Source organism: Bombus vancouverensis, chromosome 15 (genome assembly GCF_051014615.1).
Source record: "Bombus vancouverensis nearcticus chromosome 15, iyBomVanc1_principal, whole genome shotgun sequence".
Classification (NCBI taxonomy): domain Eukaryota; kingdom Metazoa; phylum Arthropoda; class Insecta; order Hymenoptera; family Apidae; genus Bombus; species Bombus vancouverensis.
In genome coordinates this window covers 5893550-5919285 of record NC_134925.1, presented here as the reverse complement: position 1 = coordinate 5919285, position 25736 = coordinate 5893550, and the positions used below count along the sequence as shown (strand labels likewise).

Here is a 25736-nt window from a genome sequence, read left to right as displayed (position 1 = left end):
GTTGCGACGGTGGCTGTTTTCTCCTTGTTCGATCGATTTCGATAGGAATGGAAATTTCGTGCAAATGAGAACGTGAAATTTTCGAGTGTTAGTAGCCTCGGTGTTCGAGATTAGATTGCGAAAGAAGAGTGCATGATCATTCGATGTAATGAACTCCCGAAGAGGCTTCCACTGCAAGAATCAAATGCAGAACTCGATCAAGAAAATATTTTCTCGTAAAACAAACATACATATGCATATCGAATCTTCTTCAACACTCATCAAGTACCAACAGCATCTGTGCATACATACCCATATTTTTCCATGACTCATTTCTTTATCGAGTTCTATGGTTCGCTTCAACAACGTAGAATCTTCGCGATAATCAGCTCCACCTACCGATTTATAAAATTTAACATAGTCGAACCTTATCAATCGGTCTACAAACGTCCATAAATAAAATAACGTCCAAACACCTCTTGTATCCACTTGTATCCGTAATAAATCTACAAATGACACGCTCTTAATCAAAAATCCACGTTAGTTAGACACGTCCCTCGTTGCAACGATCTATCCATTCCAACAACAGGTCCACGTTCTTCCATATACTCGTCAAACCTGATCAATCGGTCAATTAACACAAAAAAGAGATCAATAACGTGGAAATATCTCTTACGACCACAATAAGTTTACGGATGACACACCGTAACAAAAATTCACGTTATTCGCACGCGTCATCCCTTGCAACAACCTAACCATTTCGACGGCGACTTCAAATTCTTTCGTACGTTTCTCTTGAGACCGTCTTCGGGGCTTTCTATCTGCGAAACCAGCAAACGACACGCCGTAGTATGCCAGTAAATCTCTGTGGCGACCACAATGTCGTTAATACCGCGACAAATCGCAGTTGCCCTCTGTTCGAGACACGTGGATGCGCTGCTCTTCTCTCTGTCTCTTTTCCGTTGCAACCTGATGCTCGCGTTCGTCTCGTTTTAGTGAATTCTGAGTAGGCCCATCAAGTACGATTACCTGCTGAAAATGACCAGCCTCGACTGCCGTCGCTCCTGACGTTTACGGTTAACCCGGGAGCTTGATTTATCACGCCACGGTACAGGCCGTTTCTCATCCCCGCGTGAGTTCGTGGTAGAAGCATGAGTTTCGCTCGTGGACGTCGCCCAGACAAGACAGGACTCCCTAACCGAACGAAAACGAAGCATTTACCTTAATGACACGTCTGACGCCGAAAATTTCGTTCGGAAACGCTGCTCGCTCGTTCCAACTGTCGTCAACTGTCTTTCCGACTGCACCTTTTACGACGGACTCCGTCAGACTTTGTGGGGTTTAAGTTACAACAGATATACGCTTGCTTGAGAATAACTTCAGAAAGATTACGGGAAGCGTAGAGTTGAGGGGGGAAAAATTGCAAGAGCTTCGAGCGTAGATGCGTGAGCAGCTTGGGGTTTCGGGTTTGGGTCCGTTGGATTCGGTTTCCGTGGACTTGTAGTCGAGTGAATTTAGGTTTTGTTAATTTGATCTGCACGTGAATCTGTTTTATGTAGCGCGAGTAGAAACATCGGTCGAGGTTGGATGAATCAGATTCCATTTGGTTTATTTTGCTTTGAATCTGAATTTGCCTAACAATGATCTGATTCTGTTTGACGAAGTTTGAATCAGAGCTCATTCAATGTTACTTTATTACGACGGTAATGTAATTGGCTTTCTGGTTAGCTGGCATTTGTCATTGTATATTTTGTTTGATTCAGTTCAGTTTAGAAGTAATCGAAGAAAACAGAAGTTTGACAATGTGTTTTAAAACAAAAATATAAAAAACCATATCGTATGCGTTGAAAAATATCATTCTCGAGTTCTCGAGTACTCTGTACGGAAATCTACACCAGGAAGATAATATCTCCTCCTTAAGAAATCCGCCCAAATCGCGTCCTAAGGATAGATTCGAACTGGATACGGGAGTAAAAGGATATATGGAAGAATCTGATAGCATCTGCGTTTATGTAGTCATTTACACTCTGGCTACAAACTTCAAACAACTGCAAACACACCCCCAAACGCGTAAACACACCGACTAAATTCCCTCCATTAATCCTCCACGATATTCCACCTTCTCGCCAACCCTCATAAACATCGTACCTCAACCTGACCACCTTCGTAACTCTCATTTGACTACCAAAACCAAACCCTCGAGACCAACCTGCCAACGTCCAACCTTCCGAGTCTCATATACATAAAAGCGTGCAAATCGATCACGTGGCCAGTCAACACACGCAACAGCCTCGAGGTAGAACGTTCTTGCAACCCAGGTTGACCCCGTGGAACCCTTCGTAGCACGATAATCCAGCGACGCGACGGTTCCCTAAGGTGGACGAACCCCTTGGGCAAGGAACGAGTATTGAGAGTTATGCGCATGTATTAAATTTCAACTCTCGCCCGAGGCCAGACACGTCGCGGCTGGTTCTTTCGGCCTACCAGGCTGGAGGTGCAAGGTGCAGCGAGCCGACCTACGACCTTGGAAGTCACGACCGCGACTATCCGGCGGCCAGGCGACGTGCAACGTGGCTGGTGCACGCGTGCACCGTCGAATACCGTTTCCTCGCGCCTTCCTCTTCACGCAGAGCTGTTGCGAGTACTTACGCGTCACCGGTGTAAATACGAGGCTCTTTGCGAACAGGTGAAGTCAGGGCAGGACGAGTTGTTCAGTTGTTGTTCAGATCAGTGAATTGGAGATGTTGAATTAAGTTTCGGTTAGGGTTGATGTTAGATTAGGTTAAGATGAATGACTGAAGTTGGTGGAACGAAGGTATTGGATCGGGAAGGATTTGGATTGGATTGGAAGGTTGTCACTGCAATTGAAGATGGCTCCTCAGAATAGGAGTCGTATCGTAATTTCACGTAGGACAATGTTCGTAAATTGTGATTCAATAATTGCCAGATATCTGTTGAATATGAAACAATCTACCAATAACCCTTTGTTGGGCTTCTTCTGGTTTCTTTCAGTTTTACATCACAGATGCCTAAGTCAAGCTTCAGAACTTCTGCATATTCTACCTTCTTTATAAACTTACTAAATCCATGAGGGAGTCGACGAAATCGCTTCAAACAATCTCCAACATCCTATCAACCTTACCAAACGAAAATCCTTGCGATCTATTCGATTCTGATAGCGAAATGGATTTATCCAAGCAAGAGGTTGCTCAGTCTAAACTCGAGGAAGAAGGAGAAGATATCGGTTAAGCATCGTTTTCACCGTCGGATAACGCGCGATGGAAACCGTTCAGTCGCTTTCGCCATGCAAACATCGACTAAGATCCTTGCAGCTCGTCTCTTTTTCACGGGCAGTCTCCCTTTCTCTGTTCCCCGTCGTTTTCCACGGTGGTCGTACGGCGTTATCGTCCTTGTCGAAAGCGGCCTCTAGGATCGTGATCGGCAGGTGGTCATTGCGAGTCGGCGGCAGGCCGCGTGGCTCGCTCTGAATTTCTAATCGCGAGCCAGCGCGCCATTAATTAGCCGGGAATAGAGGGAGAGCATGGGCAAACGTTTCAGGAAGAGGGATACGCTGCTCTCTGTGGGAAGAGATCGGTTTCAGGGCATCTCGATCTCTTTGGTCTATTCCATTGAAATTATAATCATTATGTTGGTGATTGCAGTATTATGATATATCGTAGAATATTATAGAATATATGTAGGATACCATACAGGGTGTTCCAATTTCAAAAGGAGGGACATGTTTGCTTTCTTCCTAGGAACTTCCTAGGAAATCTTTATCTTATTTTCTCTTCTCTCTCTCAATCTTTGTAGTTTATTTCACTGAAATTATGATCATCGTGTGGGCGGTTGCAGTATTAAATATATCATGGAATTTTATAGAATGCCATACAGGGTGCTCCAATTTAAGAAAGGGGTGCATCTAAGCTTGTTTCTAGAAAGAGATCGTTTCCAGTGCATTCGGATCTTTTGAGCTTATTTGACTGGAATTACTATCATTATGTCGATAATTCGAGTATCGTAATATGCTGTAGAATATTATGGAATATATAGAATACTACATAGAGTGCTCTAGTTTCAAGCAGGGGAACATTTTTGCTTCTCATTAGGAAGAGATTGGTCTTGATGCATTTGAATCTCTTTGAAATGAAACATGATTGAAACGTTACAGTATATTGTGGAATATTATGGAATACGTAGAATATTATTCATGGTGCTCCAATTTGGTAAAGAGAAACACCTTTGGTTTTTCATAGGAAATGCTCGATTTCAGTGCATCTCTTCAATTTATTTAACTGAAATTGTTTCCTTAAACTGGATTAGTGGTTGCGTTGATGAGAGAATAAACATCAAAGAACTACAGAATATGTAAGATATGAATATATTACAGAATGATCTGGAAGATAAATGCATTCTTCATGTAGAATATTCAGATCAAAACACGTGGAATATTACACAGGCGATACGACCGAAAGGGTGATAATTCTTCATAAGACAATACACATATTGTTGTAAGATCAGGCTTCTTTTTCCTTCAAGAATTAATTTATTTAGGTCTTGATGCTCCATAATGTGGCTATCAAATACTCGTAACGATACGATAAACGTAAGAACGAAAGAAAAATTTATACAAATTAAATTAATACAACCATTAACAAGCAGCGTGATCAACGTCGATATAATTGCAATTTCACCGAATGAAATACACTAATTAGAGTACTGGTCGGAGTTGGAGGTGACGTCGTGTCTTCTCGGCGAAAACGGCCCTCGTTTCGTGACGATAAATCGAGCGAGGGCATCGTTTTATCGATGCTCTCGGGTCGTTTGTCTTGTCTACGATAAAACGGCGGACGGCGGCGGTAATATGACCGGCCAAGGCCCACCAAGAATTTTCTAGCTGCCACTAGAACGAGTTCACCACCCCTGGAAATCCTAAACCCGATCACGTTTTCAGGCCTTGTATCTGTCGCTTCGTAACGTCGAGATACTTGCAACGAGCCCCCCTTTACTTCAAAAATCACCGATCCAATCGCTAGGCTATTTAGACACTCGCGTTTGTTGTCTGTTGCAAATGAAAGTTCGTGGTTGTGATACTTTTCGTCGTTAAATTCCATTAATTTCCGCAGAAAAGTTTCTAGCTCGTTGTTAGGGTTCTTTCGTTGCGGGGTATATCGTGGGCCATAATAACTAAACGGAGTATGCGACACTGACGAGTTTCTGTTTATGAAATTTGTCTAAATCAAACGAAATACAGTGACAGAACGATAATTTCGACGAGGATCGCTTTAGATCGTGGGATTTTCCGTTCTTTGAACTTCTCAGCCATCCTGAAGCTTACTTGAAGGATCGAAATCGAAATCGTAGGTCTTCTACTCTCTCGCTTCTATCGTTTACTTCGCTTTTGTTGAAGTGGTTACCACTTCTAAGAAAACTCTACATCTGGTCTTTTTTAGTTTTCTCAAGCACTGAAGCCATCGACAGCGCGTAGACAAAAGACTGCGACGAAGTCAGGCCATAAACAGTAGACAGGCGACGTTGGCTTCGGGGTTTTCAGTTATTAGGTAACACAGCTAGCGTGCGGATCTGGACCAGCTCAAATTGTATTTTTACTTATTACACTTCTATTTAAATATATTTTCTACCTTACAATTTATCCACGTGTTTTCTCTGTTTACACACCGAATAACCTCAACAGCTTTCGTGGAAATCACTTTTTCTCTTCTAAGTAGCCACGTCGGTTCTTTTATTGCTGCGCGTATTTCTTCCATCCGGTCGATGCTCAACTTGTAACGCGGAAAATTCGTTCGGAGCATCTTCAAATTCGCGCAAGCGATTTCTTTCTCCTCCGAACAAGTTTCTCACCGCGCTACCACTTCTTCCGTGTCTACGCGCTTTTTCCTCTATTCGGTCACTCGTGAAGCTCCAACGAAAACTATTTGTGTATTTTCGACCGCGAGGAAACACGTCAACGGAAGTCGTAAATTCCCGTTACGATTATAATAATCGACACCACGAGTTGATAGATCCCCTCATTTCCGTTAAGATAATAGGGATGGTTAAGATAGTATAAGGCTGTAATTAACAGGGTTATAAAGGTTATATTTCCAACACTTATGAGGTACACTGTTGTGTATGTATTTAAGGAGAGTAACCTGGTAATGACTTGTTGACTATTCTAACGTTGAAGAATAAGTAAGTCACAGTGTCGGAGGAAAGCTAGCGATGGGTGTGTCTAGCGCACGGGACCATCGGATTTGTTGATGATAATTTTGGTGAGGAAAGTGAGGGCAGTAAACAATGCTTCTGATTAGATAAACGAAGGTTGGTAGACTAGGAAGGGTCTTAGCCGCCCTCGATAGAAAGTTGCTAATCGGAAGCATCGTACGTGAGAAAAACTAACTTTCCCCTGTCAAGCCGTAGTAGACAATAATCTTTAAAAAATGATTCAGAAAAAAGGATATTTGTTCGGTCTGAGGGACCTTAGCTAGCAAATTACTGAGATTTATGATAGGTCCTTAAGACTATTGAGGGTACGCAGTAAGGATGAGCAGAATATACCGCCAGTGTTCCATCGGTTTCTTTATTTCTGCACGATCTTTCTCCATCCAGTCGGTCAGCTTCGTTCTCCTGTCCTTCTCTCGGCATCATTGACGAATGATATTACCCGCGACGAGTTATCGACATCGTCGAGGGCGTGTGCACGCGTGGTGAACACCGGGCCGTATTTTATTTCTGTATCACGGCTGACAAACACGTGTTGCACCCGAAACCTTGGCCCGAATCGCTAGTTATTCGGTCAGCCCCATCGTTGCTGGTTCGCTTGACTCGTCATTCGCGACTTTCCAAGCGGATCGTCTAATTTTGCCGTGGCGGAGCCGTCAGGGTGTATCCTTTTTTAAGAATTCACGCACTGTGGAGACGGAGGTTGTAGAGAGACGAAAGTCTGCCGAGTCCCGTCCGAGTTATCGTGTTTTTCAATGTTTTTACGAGTGTTTTGCAATTCAAATATCTTCACTTTGATGTGTATGATAAGTTCGCATCGAAACGGTTACAACGGTGACAAGCTATCGTCACGTCAGATATTAACACGAAGAGACAGTATAGGAATATATGTAGCGTAAATTAAGCTGCGTAGGAAAACCAATGTGCTATCAGGTGACGCTGATGAATTATTGAACCGTGCGGTGGAAAGTGATCTTAAGTTTATCGTCGTTTATCGTGCCTTTCTAAAACCTACGTATCAACCTGTGGAAAAAAGCTTACAGTACCTGTAGAAAAATATAAGAACAATGAGATACAGGGAATTTCACGTAATTTCGAATTGAAAAGTGGCCACTGCAAGTGAAAATCACAGAGGCTCGAGGAGAAGGTGGAAGAAGAAGGATCTGTAGAAAAGCGTAGGAAGAAAGAATCGATTATCGGAAAGTTCTATACAATTTGGAGCGGAAAGATTGCTATTGGATGGAAGATGGGGTGAACAGAGCGGACACGAAGAAAGGAGAGAATGGATGCTGACCATGGCAAATCAAATTCTCTGAAGGTTTAACAAAAGAATTTTATTCTTTCTCAATTTACGATAACAAGTGACTAGCACTTAAAATACAGCGATCGATATCGGCCAGAATTCGGAAAAATCGCATGACACACTCACGCCCGTTTTATGGATTTACCACGTAGATTTCACACGTTTTGGAATGTATCGATTTTTTTTTTTTTTTTTTTTAGGCACGCTCTGGAAGCACATACTTTCATCCCTCGGTTACACGGCTCGCGGATAAACCTTTTCTCTTCGCCTGTCTCTCAGCTAACGCTTCCTCTTCGCTCTCTTTCGTCGTTAACGCAACTTTACTTACAAATATTCATCGCTCCATCTGCGTTGAGATCCTTTCGCCATAAATAGATCGAACGAAGATTACGATCATCCTCGACTGCGAATCAAACGACGCTCCCACGAGATTATAGAAATACAGAAAACGAATTACAGAAAAAATGACACGCAGAGCTGTCTAATAATTTTTACACGGTATAATTTGTCTCGTGTATCGTATCAAGTTGCAAAGTATAAAATAAACGAAAGAAAAGACCGAGAGAAGGTATATCGGCGAGGCGAAATGAACTCTCGTACACCCAACACTGGAGACAATATAAAAGGCACTGAAAGAACTATACGTACAACATGACTTACACTTAAGAACCTTAAAAACACGATCCAAGTCGCGTTTGCTATAACCGTAGAAAAAAGAACGATCCTTTTTTTCCAGTTTTACTTTTTTACAAAAAAAAAAAAAAATGCTCCAACCTGTAATGGCGGTCGTTTCGTCGCCGAGAGAAAAACGAACAATAACACGAATTCGCAATGAGAATACGAATCGTCGGTTTCATTTATCATCTTGTCAATGAAAACGTTCACTAGCCCCACAATGATAAATTCCTTCGACCTAGTTTCATATTGAACTCAGAGTGACAAAATACAGGCGTGATCCGCGCGTATCTCGCATTCGATTCGACGCGTGTTTCTACGATATGCACGCGACATCGACATGAATGCAGCGGATAATATTTTACTTCGGGTACTTTATATCTCTGGTGGGCCGATGAGACGATACAAGTCTTTCGTTCGACAGATTACTAAACGTAAAATAAATACGTTAATACTTTCCACGTTGCGGTCTTCCGCTTATGGTTCCAATAACACAAATCAATTTCACTTCTTTCTCCCTTCGCCTGAGATTCCAGTAACATAACGAAAATCTAACACCTCATCTCACGTCGCATCTTAAATACGATATCACAAGTGTTTTAATCTTGCAAGTTTACAAGAGTTTCTAACAATTTACGAGAGTTTCATAACTGTGATAATCTCTGAGAAACTTGTAATTCTGTCTGATACTCCTTTTGCTCCTCCACCAAAGATATATTTCTCCGTATTATTTTAATATCGTTAAATCTGTCGCGAATGCAGAATGGTTCTCGTCTATCGCAAATACAAGTACGATAACGCGAGAAACATTTTGACTGCGAAGAAGTCTGGCAAATTTGAGTGTTGAAGAAAATGACACGACAATGTAATCGAAAAGTTTACTCTGAGTTCGACGCGTGGTTAGCCTTAAGAGCTTCGTAATAGTCAGTCCGCCACGCTGGACCATTTTCTTATGCTTCTCATTCTCGTTTCACCTTACGAATCTATGCATCGATCGAACCCTCGAGCTTCTTCTCGGGAGTTTCACGCTCGGCGAATGTATGTGCGCTATGTACACTTAGGCTACTTTCAGTAGGAACATTAAGGTTGTCGAATCGATTACTCGGAAGCCGGAAGTTCGATCTCGAGAACGGAGACCCACGTCTCGTTTCCATTCAAAGGTATCACATCCCTGCGTTGGAATCCTGACAGTCGGAAACCAGGAGAGCCGTCAAAGTAAATAAGAATGCAGATTTATTTTTAATAATCGATTGGCAATTTCAGTTTCAACGTTTTTTCTTTTCCAACGTTCGAAAGTGTTCGCTGATGCTGAATCCTTTGGCGACAGTCTCTATATCCTTGAAATCCTTTCGTTCGAACGTTCGTTCCTTTCGTTTATTCGATCAAGAAGTAGGTAGCCGCCAAAACTATAGCTTCTTTCGCGCAAAATTAGGTGCGAAACAGCGTGACCACGTTCGCGAAGCAAACTAAACTCTGAAAGGCGATACTAGACAAATACTTACGAGTCGATTTACTGTCAATTTCTTATTCAATCGAACGATTTATTATAATTTCCCGAGTGCTTCTCCTCGTTTCTCAATTGTTCAACGATTCCACATACACGTGACCTAATCGCTCAAGATACGATACAAATCTTCCATTCTTTAGAATTAACATTCTTTAGAAGACAGAGCGCGATCGAGTCGAGATTTTGCAGCGTTGTCGCCATCGAATGTCCTTCGCTCGACCACAGCTGCGAAATTTGAAAGATTATTTGAAAGACTATCGGGTTTCGTTTGGAACGCGGCGCCAGTCCCCGCGCTCACGGCGCGTTTCCGGTCCCGCGACCGAGAAACGAGCGCAGAATCGGTGAAGCTTGTCGCGTAGGACGATAACGTGTCGCGTGAAACGCGGAATCCTCTCATCGGGTGTCTGTCGCGTTTCGAAAGCTCGAGATCTCGCTTAATCTTTCGATCGATATTTCGTGAAACTGGTCGAGCAACGTTCAAGGGTCGTAGAAAAATCGAATCTTCGCAGTTAATTTCTTAAGAAAATGAACAACTCGTTTCGTTGATGTCAGTCGAAGTTTGGAATATTCGAGGAAATGTAGACTCGAAGAATATTTAGAAAACGTCTGATTCGAGACCTCGGAAGAACCGAGATCGCAGTATTTGGAAAAACGTCGACAAGAGTGGCTGAAATATTAAATAGAAATATTGAAATGGCGAAACTTTTGAGCATGAAGCGAAATAATGTTGGTAATAATGCATAATACGTACATACGCAGTACATAGTTCATTGCGTAATTCATTTTCCAATTACTTCCACTCGTACGTCTATGGAAATAAAATATCTTCTAAGATGCTTCCTAATTGCATTCGTATAATCGAAATGTGTATGAGAATTGGAAATCATAATTCTACATGGACGTCTACCTTTGCGTCGGAAGACATTAATCCGCCGTTTTACGATTTTCATTAATGGCTATGTTATCCGTAGGTTACATTGAAAAATGGTAAATTACGTACAACTTGTCTTTGGTAATTACCGGTTTTACGTCCTTTATATTTATTAAGCCTTTCATCGTTAGGAGACAAGATTAACGAAAGATTAAGCGAAATTTCAAGAGTTTATTCGAAAAGCTACAAGAGTGTTGCAAAGGCGAGAGAATCTGGTGATTTCAATGCCTGTACAAGACACGAAATCAGTGAACGGAATATTTCTCGACCGTGTATCTTATTTCTCTTTCAATTTCTACCGTACGTTCGATATACTTAATAAAATTAAATCTACATAATTCTATCGATATCTCATTGACCAAAATTACAATATTTATAGAAAACGTATGTCATGTATATATGCATGAAAAAGAAAGTAGAGAGAAGTAGGGCTCAACTAGAAAAATAAATAAATTCATACGAAATAATATCTTCTAGCAAGATACAACATTAAGAAAACATTTCGTTCTTTCTTCTTTTTATTTCACTTTGTTTCTAACAAAGCGTACATCGAAATTATTTCTAACGATCCTGTAGCTTCCCATTTAAAAATCCGATTTAACCATCTTTTCAGTTGCTCAACAGCAACGAGTACACTCCGTTACCTCGCATTACTCGAAACAAATAAATACACCGAAACAATCTCAAGTGAGCGAGACGTTTCTCACGATTCTCGACAGAAATCATACGAATCGGTATCGATGCACCCTGATGAGAGAATCACCTCGACTTCCGGTCACGTTTAAAGCTACAACCCTTCAGGAACAGCAGTCGCACGCGCGTATCGCCGATTCTCCATCCACCTCGAAGGAGATACGATTCGACCACTGCAACACCGACAAGAACGTAGAAAGGGAAAAGAAGGGAGAAAAATAAAAGGAAAACGAACACGAAGCACTCGACGAACAAAGACCACCTTACTCGCTATCAATTTCTTGCGATTCGTCGTTTTCCACGCTCGTCACAATCTCTCACACTGTCCTCCTCCTCCTCCTCCTCCTCTTCGATTCACTGTCCATTTTCACCATCGAACGTTAAATGAAAACGTCTGTAAACACACGAGAATCTGACGCAAGAACGCCTGCATTTAGTTCCCCTAGGGAAACAGCTATTTTCTCCGGTCGACGATTTTCTCGTTTTTCGATCGAACTCCCGAAACTCCATGCACGTGAAACGAAGCTGGTGTTCGGATACGCGCCTCCTGCGCCCTCTGCCTCCCTCTACCCAACGACGAACAGTCAACAAAATGATCGCATTCGTCCGTTCAGAAAGTACAATTATCTTTCCTTTTTACGTCACGAAGCTTCTTCTGGGAGATGATACACGGTAGAACCTCGATCGTCCGCGCAAGTACATCGCTCGTTGTATTCCGCAACGCATTGTGAGGATAGCATCTCGTAATCGGTTACGAACAAACGGGACCAAGAGCGGCGATATGAGACATCCAATCGCAACTGATATAATCGCACCGTGGTGAAGGTGGATGCGTGTTCTGACGAATACGTCGGGGCAATCAAATATGGATATATCTATGTTCTTACGAGTATAGCGCGGGCTTTCATACATTTACGTAAAATTTCAAAGCGCGAAGTTCCACTATTTCTTGAATGATACTCTGCGAAATACAAATTTGTACAAGAATCTGCGGTCCACTTACGAGCATACGTTTCACGGATCAGAACGACAATTCGTCAAAACGTACATCCGCTGCAACCTAGTCTCGTCACGATCACCATAACAAAAGTACAGTAAACTGTCCAATCGGTTACCTCGTTCGTTGCACGAACCTCGACACCTGTGCACTTTCAGTCCCTTGCGTTTTCGTAATTCTACGCCAATCGAGGTTCTACCGTAGATGCGTTTTCTTTACCTGTCCGCCAGGCAACGTCCCAGCGTTCCTCAGGATCATTCTTGAAGACGAATCAAGACGCCAGGAACTGTGTCGCGTCCAGAGAACACCAAACATATTCTTCCTCTTCTCTTCTTCATCTTCTTAAACGTGTCCTTCGAGAGGAAAATTTGAGTCACCGTGACTGATTCATGTTGGTCAGACGATTTCTTAACGATGTCCTCGTCAGCGATTGGAGTAGACGTTGCTGGTGAGAACGACCACGTCGGTTCTCCTGTCGGGTTCGTCACGACCTCCGAGGAGGAGGGCGCAGAGGAGGCGTCATATGCTCAACGAGGGCCTCTTTTTCCGATCTTTCGTCGTGTTCTTGCCGAAGATCGTGCCGAGTACCCTCGAGACCGAGTGAACGCCCAACTTCCGGCGGATCGGAAGCGCTCGTAGCAGCTGCACCGACCTCGCCTCTCGGAGCAGCGCCTGGAACGCGAGAGCCGCGCCGGCAGGACTCTCCGCCGCGCTGACCTCGTAGAATTGACATCCATGCGCCAGCGATAACTGTTGCCCCTCGTCCACGCATACCTCTCTGCAACATAACGATCGTTTCGAACGTTTTAGGGAATTTTACACTTTTATCTTTCTATTATTTTCGTACGTCTGCTGTTAGATTGTTAGAGTTTGATTAAATTAAGTTTCGCGAGATATCTATATTACTTAGAGAAAAAATAAGTACTCGTATCTATGTAATTTTTTATATTATTTTTCCATTTCGTCGTAGCTCTCTTTTAATCAGTTAGCTGTTTTTCATGAATATACGCGTCAAGCGTAAAAAGTGGTTACAGTTTGCTGTCTAAATTACGATTTAGCAATTGAAGTAGATTGTAGTAATAGGATTAAAAAATAGAACAGTCGTTTCGTGGCAACGTAATTCTATATTATAACCGTGTTTCACAAGTATACTCGTCGTCGCTTGCTCTTTACGACACATTTTAGGCACACGCTTTTCACAGAGGTTTCAACAGCCAGTTGGTTTTACTTACAAACTTGCTTCTCGCTACGTAACCACCAAACTCCTGCCCATTTACAAACTCAACCTCTTAAGAAATTTCATAGATCTTTTAATATCGTATTACAGCCACAGTGTATCGTGGAAAAATTTTCCAAGTCTTTCCAAGAATGACACTGTTAATCATCTTTAGCGCGTTACTTAAAAATTTGTTAAATATTTCCACAAATTGCTCGATCGATGATTCATCTTGTTCCGAGATCTTCCTGCTATCTGCGAATTTGGGCCAACAATCAATAATCTTTGGCAAAGTTATTCGTCGAATTTTTTAATTAAACTTCTGCACGCCGGAAGCAAGCGGAAGTTTCGAAATTTCACAACGTAAATAGAAGAGGAAGACAGAAGAGAAGTTGGAGATTCGTTCGAAACACGCGGAGCCGGTAAATTTCTGAAGTTTCCGGCCGTCACGGATGAACGGAAGCTGTCAAGGTTCCGCGAAACGGAAATTGAAACGAGAGAACTGGTCACGATTTCTTGGCAAACATCGTGTTCCGGACAAACGGAAGCGGAGGAAGGTGAGTGAACGTAAAGTCCGCGGGATAAAGAACGCGATTCGCTGGAATTTCGCCAGGCTTGGTCGTTGTATTTATAATCGTCCTGAGTTTAATTTCGATTGCTTTGGAATAACATCGGATCAGAGGACCCGCGTATGCGTAGTTCCAGATATTTCTTCCTTATTGAAACGATACACGCGACGTGTAGCAGTCTTTTTCCTGTTAAACGTTGTCAGTATATTCCATTGGCGAAAGTAAGACAAAAATGTCGCAGAAACATATGTTTCGTTGGAAGCATCGTTGAGGAGTTGTAACAAAAGAAGAGAACAATGTACAAAATTAGCGATGACGAACGCGAGTCAATACAGTGAAAAATACGAATAGATCCAGAATAGCCAGAAAGTATTGTAATCTACATCTTCAACTTCAACGAGTAATAAGTAAATTCAATTTTTTTCGCTGCCAATCTTGTATTGACAGGGAAATGGTGAACATTTTAAAATAGAGTTGTGGTTGGAATTGTACAAGTATTACAATAGCCTCTGACTGCTACTAGATGCAAATATTCTCGACCCATTCGTACTTTAAACCGTAGTAACGCAGTTCGTTACTGTTCATTCTGTACGTCGTTTCTTCGTTATAACTCTTTAACAATGCTTCCAACCACATACATATATCCATATGACATTTATTCCTCACGTTGACCTATAGAATATACCGACAATGTTCAGCCAGAAAAAACTGCGATACCTTGTATGTATTTGATCTCCAACGACACATACATAGATCGACGATTCTTGTTGTATCCTTGCGAACAAACTCGGATGTATCTTGTTCTGCTACGTATGTACTCAGCTTCGCGGAAGATTTACCAAATGTTGGGAAATTAGTTTCACTACGACTACGCGTAATCGGTAGAATCAGTAAAACGGAATATCTTATCGAGACAGAAATTGAACTCGGCACACGAAATAAACCGAGATCGTAACGATAACTCGAATAAACGCATCCTCGTTTGCTGACTCGTCGCTTCCACAAAGTTCGACTCTAAGTTTAACTTAGTAAATTTCTGTTCACGTTTGGTCGTGTTGTACCTTGTACATCCCGTATCCGGATAAGAATAAAACACTGCAGAGTAGTTTTATAGTTACGAGGCTCAGTGTGCGTCCAATATAAAAGAAAGACGTTCTCCAAAAAAAAAAAGGACGCTCGCGAGTGTCTAACAGAGCCCATCACCGTCCATTAATAAAAATTCAACCACACATCGCGCAGCCCCTTACAATCCTCTGGAAGCCTCGCAACGCTGTACATTCCCAATCAAAAGCCACCTTGCTCGCCATCATCATCGTCTACCATTCGGAACGATCCACTTTTTCTCTTGCATCGCGAATCCCCAGCGGGATGAGTTCCTCGAAAGAGAGATAGACAGATAGATAGACAGAGTGAGAAGGAGAAGGGGTTAGGACCTCGATCTTCCGTCGTATTTTAACGTTGCTCGGCCATGGAAGGCCCGCGATATTTATGGAGGCAATTAAATTCGCGGGAACACGTGATACTCTCGGAGCGTCGAACAGGAAGAAAGAGGGAGAAAAGAAATCGAGGGAAAGAGAAAGAGGCGGTGGCGCGTGGGAGGGTCGTGCACACGTCTAATGCATGCACACGCGAGAGAGCAGGCCCCCACGTTCACGGCCGTTAATCTGTCCCCTTTTATTTTATACGAGGCGATCCGTTGCTTTACGAGGAACGGTGTTAGATTCGAGAGCCTGTCTATGTGTCGTTTCCCGCGCTCTCTCGCCGCCAGATCTCAGCTCATTCCCCTGGCTTCTTCCTCTTCTTTTTTCGAGGAAGAGCAACGCGCTGGCAATATCGGATATTTTAGCTGGAAAAGGCGCGATTAGATCGAATAAAGGGACACGCGGCTAACGTACGAGAAAGTGAACGAGTAAGCGGTTCTCGGTTTAGTCCAAACATGGAATTTCTATGGGAAACGATAGATGGCGGTTTATAATATTCGGGGCGTGTGGAAGCCGCGCTGATCGACTTGGTAAATTGGAAAGTACGGAAAAGCGACGATTAGGCTGCGCATTTTTACGCGGCAATTTTAAATTGCAAAAATGTACAAAGTACACGCGGTGCGTACGGAAATATAGAAAATGTGGGAAGTACAGTACTCGGTACAATATTCGAGGATGAAATAAATTTCTACTTAGTTTCTCTAATTACGGAAGTCGCCTTTTAAATTTACCTTAGCACGTACGTACTTGTGTCATCTTCTTGCGATAAATATGGCGACAAATAACTACGAAAGCGAATCTTTTGTTTTTTGAGAATCGAATATCAATCGAGTACTCACGTAACGAAATAAAGAAATTGATTAAGTTTACATGTCCGATAGAGTCTTCCGGAATCTTTTCATTTCAATAGGCAGCTATACGATTAATACGTGATCATAAAACTCCAAGTTAATTCACAACAAGAAAATGGCAGGGAATATCAAATATTTTAACTGGAGAACAGATAATCAGAAGTTGTTGTCTTGAGACGCTAAAGGTACGCGCGAACGTTTCTTACAACCATCTTATATACAAGGTGTTAAAAAGACACGTGAAACGGCATTAGAGTTTGATGTTTCCGCGTAAATTTCTTTCTGAATACGAACGGTTCAGCAAGATCGGTGGGCCAGTAGCGTAAACTAAACCCATCGCATCCATCAAACGTTTTACTTGCGAATATTTCGTGAAATCGCGATTGTGAGGCTCGACTCGTTGGACGTAACTATAGGAATGATGACTGGGCCAGGGGAGAGGCTCGACATTTCGCTGGCTGGCGAAACAACGTCGCGACCTTTAGACAGCCGCGATGAACAAGAACCGTGGCGCGACGACCGGATTACACCGAGATCCGAACAAATTGCCGGAGATTCTTCGCGCTGACTCGACGACTGGAAACTTGCATGATCCGACGATTAACCGGCGCTCGAAAGCACGCTAAGGGGATTTTCCCTGGCTCTCGCCTCAACAAGCCAGAGGAGATACAGAGTCTTTATGGAGATAGCCTGGAGTGCAGAATGACTGAGATAGTGGGTGAAGAAAGGGGAGAATTATGATAGTAGTAGGTGGAGGAGTGGGGACAAAGGTTAATTGGTAGTCAGACGCTATCAATTCCTTAGAGTAGGCGATGGACGTTAATTTCGAAAGATTTCAATATTGCGAGAATTTGATGCTCGAAACATTTGGAACCCTTGATAAGTGTCGAATCTCTGGTTTTCAAAGTTTCGATAAATCTTGGAAAGGAGAGAGTTGCTTAGCAGCTGGGCAAGTAGTATGAGACAAAGACGAATTCGTTGCCAGACATTAGGAACTCTCAGGAACTGGCAGATAACGAGCGGTTGGCTGTTGGTCGATTTCGAAAGGTCCCCGATACTGTGAAAATTTGATTCTTAAAGCTTTGCCTTTTTATACGCTAATAGGTGACGAATCTGTAAGCTTTTAAAATTTCGATAAGCCCCGGAGGTCTTTTAGAAGTTTTGTAAACCTCGAGAGACTCGATGGGTACCACTGAACGTCTGTCTTATATAAAACGCTATACGTTGTAGATTATAAGATATTCTGTATATAACAAATTGAAGGTAACACAGTTTTAATTTATTTTCATTGCTAGCAAATAATCACCATCGACGTCCGTACTAAATCCAACGTTCCTACTTACGGAATATTCTGAAACATCTTAGAATCTATTCAGTTGTCCTAAAGGTTCCTTTCGTTCTATAAGGAAACAATGGATGAATAACATTTCTTGTTTTATATTCCGATCGAACAAAATGGATCATACGTAATTCGATAAAATAATAGGAAACAGAAAATGTCGTGCATCTATTATTTCCTTGTAAAACGAAAGAATCTTTTGGGACAGCCTGATATATCGACTCGCCGCGACACTTCAGAAACCGTGACCACGATTTGAAAACCCTCAAAGGCCGGTATCAAAACATTGTTCACCTACATATCTCGCAGCTCGACTTGTTCCTCCATTTGCGCGAGACACGTGCTTTCTACTTGGCGCCAGCACCGTCGAACGCGCCGCATTTCCAACGCGAACCAAAGCCATTCAAAAAAGAACATCGTGAAAATAATTCAGAAGGTAACAGACGAAAAGAAACGTATCATTGGTCTGTACGAACCGGATGACGAATGGACGACAAAACAAACGAAAAAGTAATAGCACGTGCATAGCTATTAACGTTACGGTGCCATATTTTAACAGCTAATCTAATTAGTTGCTCTTTAAGCGCAATTTTTCCAGTAACAAACCGAGCATACATAAATCGAAGGCTTATTGTTGGAGAATAGCGTTACGTGGTATCGCGGTTTATTCAACGCAGCGAGATCTGGTACGAGTCCTAGCTTAGAGTATAATAACCATACAGTACGTTTGTCACCGTTAGGCCACATAAACTATACGTTCTCAAAGGCCCTCGCATTTCTCAATGCGTTTACAACCGAGAAAGTTGGACTTAGATTCCGCGACGCACTCTATATTAACCACTTGTAGAGACTCCTGACTTATTTAACCACGTATAAATATATTGTGCATTCTACAGTGTCCACATAACGTATACTTTTCTCCTTTATAATCTCACGTGTATTTCATTTTTCAATTCGGAATAAAATCACGGCCTCTATCTTTCCAATTTGAAATGTATCGCACTACTTTTATTAGTTAGTGTCAGCTTACTACGATAGTAAAACGTTAATCTCGATTTAGAATACGCTACATCGTTTCTCCTCTACACATTTCACGTCTACTATCTACTACTAGTATATTTATTTACTACAATGTTACTCCGTTTATTCATTTGCCGATCTTTCGCGTCAATTTCCATTAACGTACCGGTGTCTTTGCAACACGCCAAATATCCTCCGCTATTCAAACGCACGATGCTAATGACTTTTGATGCAAACCTTTCAATTTCTTACTATTACTACACTGCAATTTATCTATTTGTTTATCGTAGCGTTTACCGATTAATCTACCAAATTATTCGTCAATTAATACATCAACTCTCCTCCACATCCTATGCATATCTTTGCAAGACACCGTGTATACCGTGGTATACGTCGGCCAAACCCTGACCAACATCTGCCAAAAATATCCCACGTCGATTTCCATATCCCCCAGCGTCCTCCATCTCCTGATACATGTACAAGCAACGTCCAAGCTATCCAGTGGAACGAGGAAGAGACGTGTCGTTCGTTTTTCGATCCGCTCGAAACGCGGCTTTCCAGGTTGGTCGCGGTTTTCAGCCGGCGAACCAGTTTGTCAGCCGAGCGGCGAGCGTGGCTTCGAGGGATTCGCCAGCTGATATTTCGCGATAAGTTTATCGATGGACGATATTCGCGGCCGGACGCCGCCTCGGATGTATCTAAAGCGGCGATAACTCGTTCGCCGGGAGAGTGGTTTCACCAGCCCCGCGGCCAACCCAGTCTTCCTTCTAATCTTTATGAACTCCATTAAGACGGCCGTGCCGGCTACCGGTCGCAACGACGCGGCTGCCTCTCACGGCTTCTACCATCCGACCATCAGAGGACTCTTTCTCGCGATTCCGCCCATCATCTGCTTGAAAAATCGGCCGTTTGTCCTGCCGTAAATTTAATCGGTTGCCGCAGGAATGATGGCCGTCTTTGCGATATATTATGAATCGTATTTAAACGATAATGTTACTAGACGCTAAAAAGTATATTAATGCGCGCTTGTGTCTTCTTCTAGGCATTTTTTTTTTCTTCTTGCGTGCGTTTAATCCTCCACCTTGCAATTTCGACTGGCACTCGTGGTGAGGATTCAGGTTAAATATAACAGAGGCAGGCCGTAATGCTTGTACTTGTTTCGCTCGAATCGTAATTTTACTATTGTCAGACTGGTTGACTGAATATATTACGGATGAAAATCGGAGGAAAAACATGACTTGTTGATTTTTTTCATTTAGTGTCACTCGATGACCAAAGAGGAATACTTTAACGTAGGATAGTTAAAAATGTAAAGAAACTGTTGGGTCTAACAAACGGTACGTGTAATTGTCAAAACAAATAATATTTGAACGTTTTGGAATAGTGTTCTTGTGCTTGTTTGATAATTATTCATGTCCTCGTTTGATAATTAATAATCGTAAAAGATTTCTGATAAATTTGTCCGGAACGTTAGACCAAAATTAATATTGATATTGATATCTATGGTAATGTAGATATACGTAGCTTCTGTAACAGTTCTATCTACGAAGTTGCAATTTACTAGGCTAATTGTGGGCAAATGGGTCTAATTATCAGGAAATTGATATTAGTATAATTACGTAAAAGTTGCATTTGTTGGCTATCCGGGCTAAGATTCTACTTTAATTCAAGTAACGCGCTCTAAATGTACTAATTGCAAGTACTAACCGCAGTTTCTTCAAAAATGTTCTGCTATCACCTAATAGTTACATTTTATCGTTTAATTCCCTTTTGCGCTACAAAAATTCAATACAAAGTTAATATTCTTCGTTCTCCTCCCTCGATAATTTCTTCCAATTATTGAATTCCGATAATCGATATTATTCCATATTATATTATTTTCTTAACACATCACAGCTGAGAAAAATTCTATTATCTGTATGGAAATTCCTTGCCACGATATCTTTGGTGTTTCGATGGTGATTGGAATCGTTGCCCGATACGCGTCGTGAGAAACAGTTTCAGGAAGTTGGCAGATCCTGCAACCTTCCACCTTTTCCTAGGCTCGACGAGGTACGTCATCAATCAGCAAGAATTATCTTTCGTCACTGTACAACCTTTTGTCTGCGGTTAATCCGCTAGCTAGATTAACGTCGGGATCACGAGGAATGCCGTTTCATATTCGTCTACTGCGTTTTTATCGCATCAAATATCGCTTAGGCTTGGGCAAATTTGTCCCTGAGTTATAGTGTAACTCGCGTGGGACTATTTAGCAAATTCCTTCGTTCACGATTTTCTCGATACGTGCCGTTTTTCCTGTCAATTTGCAAACGAAACTTGTTTCCAAAAGTAAAGCATTAATAATAACAAAATTAACACTGACGGTATAAGAGTACCAGAAACGTGGAATGTTTAATAAATTTCCTAGCTCGTTAATAATAACTGTTGAGTTTATTCGATGTGTAAACAGAGAAACTCGTGGATAAATTGTAAGGTAGAAAATATATTTAAATAGAAGAGTAATTATAAGTAAGAATACAATTTGAGCTGGTGCAGATCCGCACGTTAGCTGTGTTACCCAATAACTGAAAACTCCGAAGCTAACGTCGTCTGTCTATTGTTTATGGTCTGTCTTCGTCGCAGTCTTTTGTCTACACGCTGTCGATGGCTTCGGTGCTTGAGAAAACTGAAAAGACCAGATGTAGAGTTTTCTTAGAAGTGGTGACCACTTCAACAATAACGAGACTTATGTTTAGATATATCAGAGAATAAATGTGGCATATTTATTCAATTTCTTAGCTTTTTCAGCTTGCCCATTAATATAATTTGTTCCATATTTGATTCGAATCGATATCGCTTTTATAAAAATGAACGACGCTATTACTAATAACAAAGGAAAGAAGAACATCGATCGTAGAAATGTATTTCCTTCGTCCTCAATTTTTCTCATTTGTCACGAAAAATTTTGATCATCTCTTGCACTGATTTCGCTACTTTCAGACACGTATCTTTTGTCTTACGTATCGATTCAGACAACTGTGATTGAGAAATTAACTTGCGTCGTATCGTCGGGACGATAGCAATAGAAAATGAGATTTAAGTGAGATAGGAAACTCGATAAGATACCGATCGATGTAAGAAGACAAGTGCAGCGATAACGTCTATCATTGTACATCCCATAAATTCTAAAAGATTCTATAAATTCCCTTCTGGATTTGCAACGATTAAATTACGAAATATTTAAAACCCACACCTTTACTTACCAATGGTAAGAATGGTACTTTTTAATACATTTTAACGATTACCAACAACTACGTCTAAAAATATTTCTCGATAAAAGTTCTTCCGAAAAGTGGAACATCTCTGCGAATTAGTTTTCAATTATTAGCAGAAACTACTTTCCAAAGTATCTTTCCATAAGCATCGTTACAAAAATTGATAGTCATATTGCTCTTGCGTAATTTCTTTAGAAGAGTCCTTTTTCCGAAACAATCTTGGTCAGAAATTATTAAGAAGAAAGAAATTTTCGGATCAAGATTAAAAAAAATAGCCTAAATCATAGAGAATTGACGAAGAAACATGGAAAGATCGTGGCGATGATACTGAACGTGACTGTTAGATAATCCATCGGACGCTGGCCGGTATGCAGAGAGGTTTGTAAATGAATACAGGAACGCGAGCGACGAGTAAAAAAGTGGGAAACGTGTCTTCGCTAACGACGATCCGCATTCCTACGGGGATCGCCCAGGAAATTCCTGTTCCAGGGCTGTAGCCTATAAGGGATATCGATATCCGGTTCACCTACGTGTCACTGGCTTTTCTGCCCGAGGATGAAGCGAAAGCATTCGTGTCAAATTCAATTTCACGCGGAACTGCATCTTCGTTGCCTTACGTCCCCATCGAAACGATCTTAAAACGTGCGAATCAGATCGTTTTAATTTCCCTTGGTACGGTAAAAATGTAGATTTATCGTCAGATATGGGGAGCCATGATACAGATAAAAAGGCAGAATTTGTCTGGAGTATGAAAGCTTAATTAATTTGGTTCTGGTGTATTTTAACAATTTAATTATTCCACGTCGTTATTGGTATGTTATCAATTATTATATGGCGGATTTTTATGCGAATTTATACGTTCCATAGACAAAATTAAATTCGCTTTACTTGTCAACAATTATCGCACTCTGCTTTTCTATATTTTACGTATTTCCATATACTGTATGCATTTTGTAGGTTTCTGTAATTTCAAGTTTCGCATAAATGCAAAGAAATATATTGCGATTTTCAAACAAAGAAAGCTTAATATCGCAAATAAAAATTTTATACCGTGTTTAGTAGTGGAAGAGACATTTCTGCGCCAAAGAATAAAAAATTTAATATAGTAAAAAAGAAATGCAATTATTCAGCCATTAGTAATTAACTCGATTGCTAAATAAACTTGCATCAGGTTGCAGCAATTCAGTAAAGTACCGTGCAAGCATCGAAATTCCCGGTAATGTCCCAATCGCTTTAGAAATTTTCATTCAAGATACTCGAAACGAGAATTCTCTTGGCACGGTGATTTTCCACTCAAGAGCAATCAAAGACCGTTCAACGGTCCATCAATCACGAACACGATTATTTTTAAGGGAAGCATCGGTAAACTGGAAATGGAAGGTTATCGCAAGTTACGACGATAAAGACTACCGTTTGCCAGCTTTCTCCCGGCCCGACACAAAACACGCGAAGCTGTGATTCACTCTTGAGTACCTTCAGACACTGACTACTCAAAAGATGCGAAAAATCGCCGAGGATTTGCATATGAAACGAGCTCGAAAGGCTGGGATTGTTCAAAAAGTTTCTAAATAGTCAATTCAGTCGGACGTACAGTTCGAATGACGAATGAAGCCGAGACGAAAAGTAATTGAGTTTCCCTCCTTCGTACGATCTTGCGAGCCACGAAAGCGAAATCATGTATCTTTTCCCGTTAGATTTTTCATCGATTTCCACGTTAGGAGATCTTCTGACGCGATTAACTAATATTTTTGACAAGCTTGTCAAACGTTGTATTCGTCGTTCGTTTCGAGAATTTCTTCCAAGATTTTGAAATATTTCTTGGTAAAAGAAAAAATATTGAGAGATATTGGAAGCTATGTTACGCTTTTAGTATTAGCGACGCACAGTTCCACTTTTTATTTATTATAGCATTTTACGAAATATTTTTATAATTTTTAAATAGATTCCATATCTCTGTACGCTTTCATAGAACGTAGAATATTAGGATATTTTGTGAAATATATATATTTGATATATTTGGTAGAACATTCTCTAAGAATATGAGATATTTTACAGATAAAGAGAAATCTCGGAAACTCATAATTAGACGGCGGGTATTTATGCAAGTTCATATTTTTATAAAGGCAGAGAAAAGAATGTAATCTAAGCAGAAGTTTGTTTTTATCTAGCTCAAGTATCATAATAGCTGCTGAACCTTGCACATTTCATATATTTCTGCGTGTTACGCGCATTCTGTGCATTGTTTTCTCTCTTAAATTTCCCATAAAAGCATAAAAATTCGTAAGCTACTCATCAGATAATCCACTAGACAAATACCAAGATCGTGTAACCGTTCTCTGTACATTTATCTCGTTTCTGAAAAAAATTACAATTATTCTCCCACTTTCCCCAATTGTCAATTTGTTACGTGCACAAGCCCTCCCTCCTACTCTAACTCTCTCTTCTTCACACGTTCGAATCGCAATATATAAAACACCTATCGCACTTTTCAGTATATCGCGAATAAAAATAAATTATTATATATAATTGAATGTTTCCTCGTAATAAATAATCACACATACAAAAGCCTAACTAATCTACTTACACCCTTTTCAATAAGCAGATATATACCATATGTCTGCTATGTAGCTCACCTTATCGAATCGAAACTCATTTCCATTAACTATCTCTAGTTATTATTCAGAAGCCAGTGCTCGTTTTGACAAGGTTAATAAGCAGCTGTTCGTAGGCCAATCTTTATCACAAACTTTCAGGGGATATGGGAAAAATTGGCGACTGGTTCGATTTCCTAGCTTTCTCCCGTCCGAATCACGCAACGCTCGATGATGCACTTTAAGTTCGTATTAATACGAGGATTGCGTAAAATGCACAACGTCGCGAGTCGGTTCAAAATGTTAACCACACCTTCGTTTCGCGTTTTGTACGAACAGAGAAAATCGATTCGGACGATTGCTCTCCGCTATCAACGCTTGGAGAAATTCACAGAAGATGAAAGATCTTGCTTCGCGATTTAGAATTAAACGTACGTACACGCGGCACCATCGGAAATCTTTATACGCTCTAGAAGGAAAAGAAAATTTGTGTGAAAATTCATATCTAAGAATATAATTGAAAAAACGAAACCTTGGTAGAAAAGTGTTTCACCTACAAAGAGTTATAGAAAGCACTACGTTTCGAATATTTGATATATTTTTCGTACGTGTATTATGTGCGATTCTGCGCTTTCAAATTTCCTATAAACGCGTAAAAATCCGCAGTCTAGTTGTTAAGAAGAAATCTTCTGACTCGACTCATTTATGATATCGCTATCCATCAGCGTCAATTAACTTGTATGAAACTACATAGTACGCTATTAATTACTATCGCAAAGCCAGAAACTTTCAGTCCCACTTATCTGTTACAAGAAATCCTTCCAATATCTCGAAAACGTAAACTTGAATCGCCACTGAGAAGGAGGGCATTTTTAGCTTCGATAACGCGACCATCTCGACAAGTATAAAAGCAACTTTGAAACATTGCGCGAAACACGAATACGAAAAAGATTTTGATATATAATAAGAAAAAACATTTTCATATACTTAATATTATACGTAACGATAACAGATGATATATTAAATATAACGACAATAATTGATATATTAACAATAATAATTGATATATTAAATATAACAATAGAATCTTCGCTAAAATAATCAACCC

At 40.9% G+C, this 25736-nt stretch overlaps 1 protein-coding gene across 3 annotated transcripts in view; it reads right to left on the bottom strand.

Annotated features, from left to right (window-relative positions):
• Positions 1–7519: 7519 nt before the first annotated feature.
• The window catches only part of LOC117157219 (ras-related and estrogen-regulated growth inhibitor), an 89660-nt gene continuing 71443 nt past the window's right edge, over positions 7520–25736 (bottom strand). For all 3 annotated transcript variants that reach the window (XM_033335088.2, XM_033335092.2, XM_033335093.2), the window contains one exon: positions 7520–13085. In XM_033335088.2, the coding sequence (XP_033190979.1) occupies positions 12827–13085 (259 nt within the window). In that variant the 3' untranslated portion in view covers positions 7520–12826. The remainder of the gene's footprint in view (positions 13086–25736) is intronic.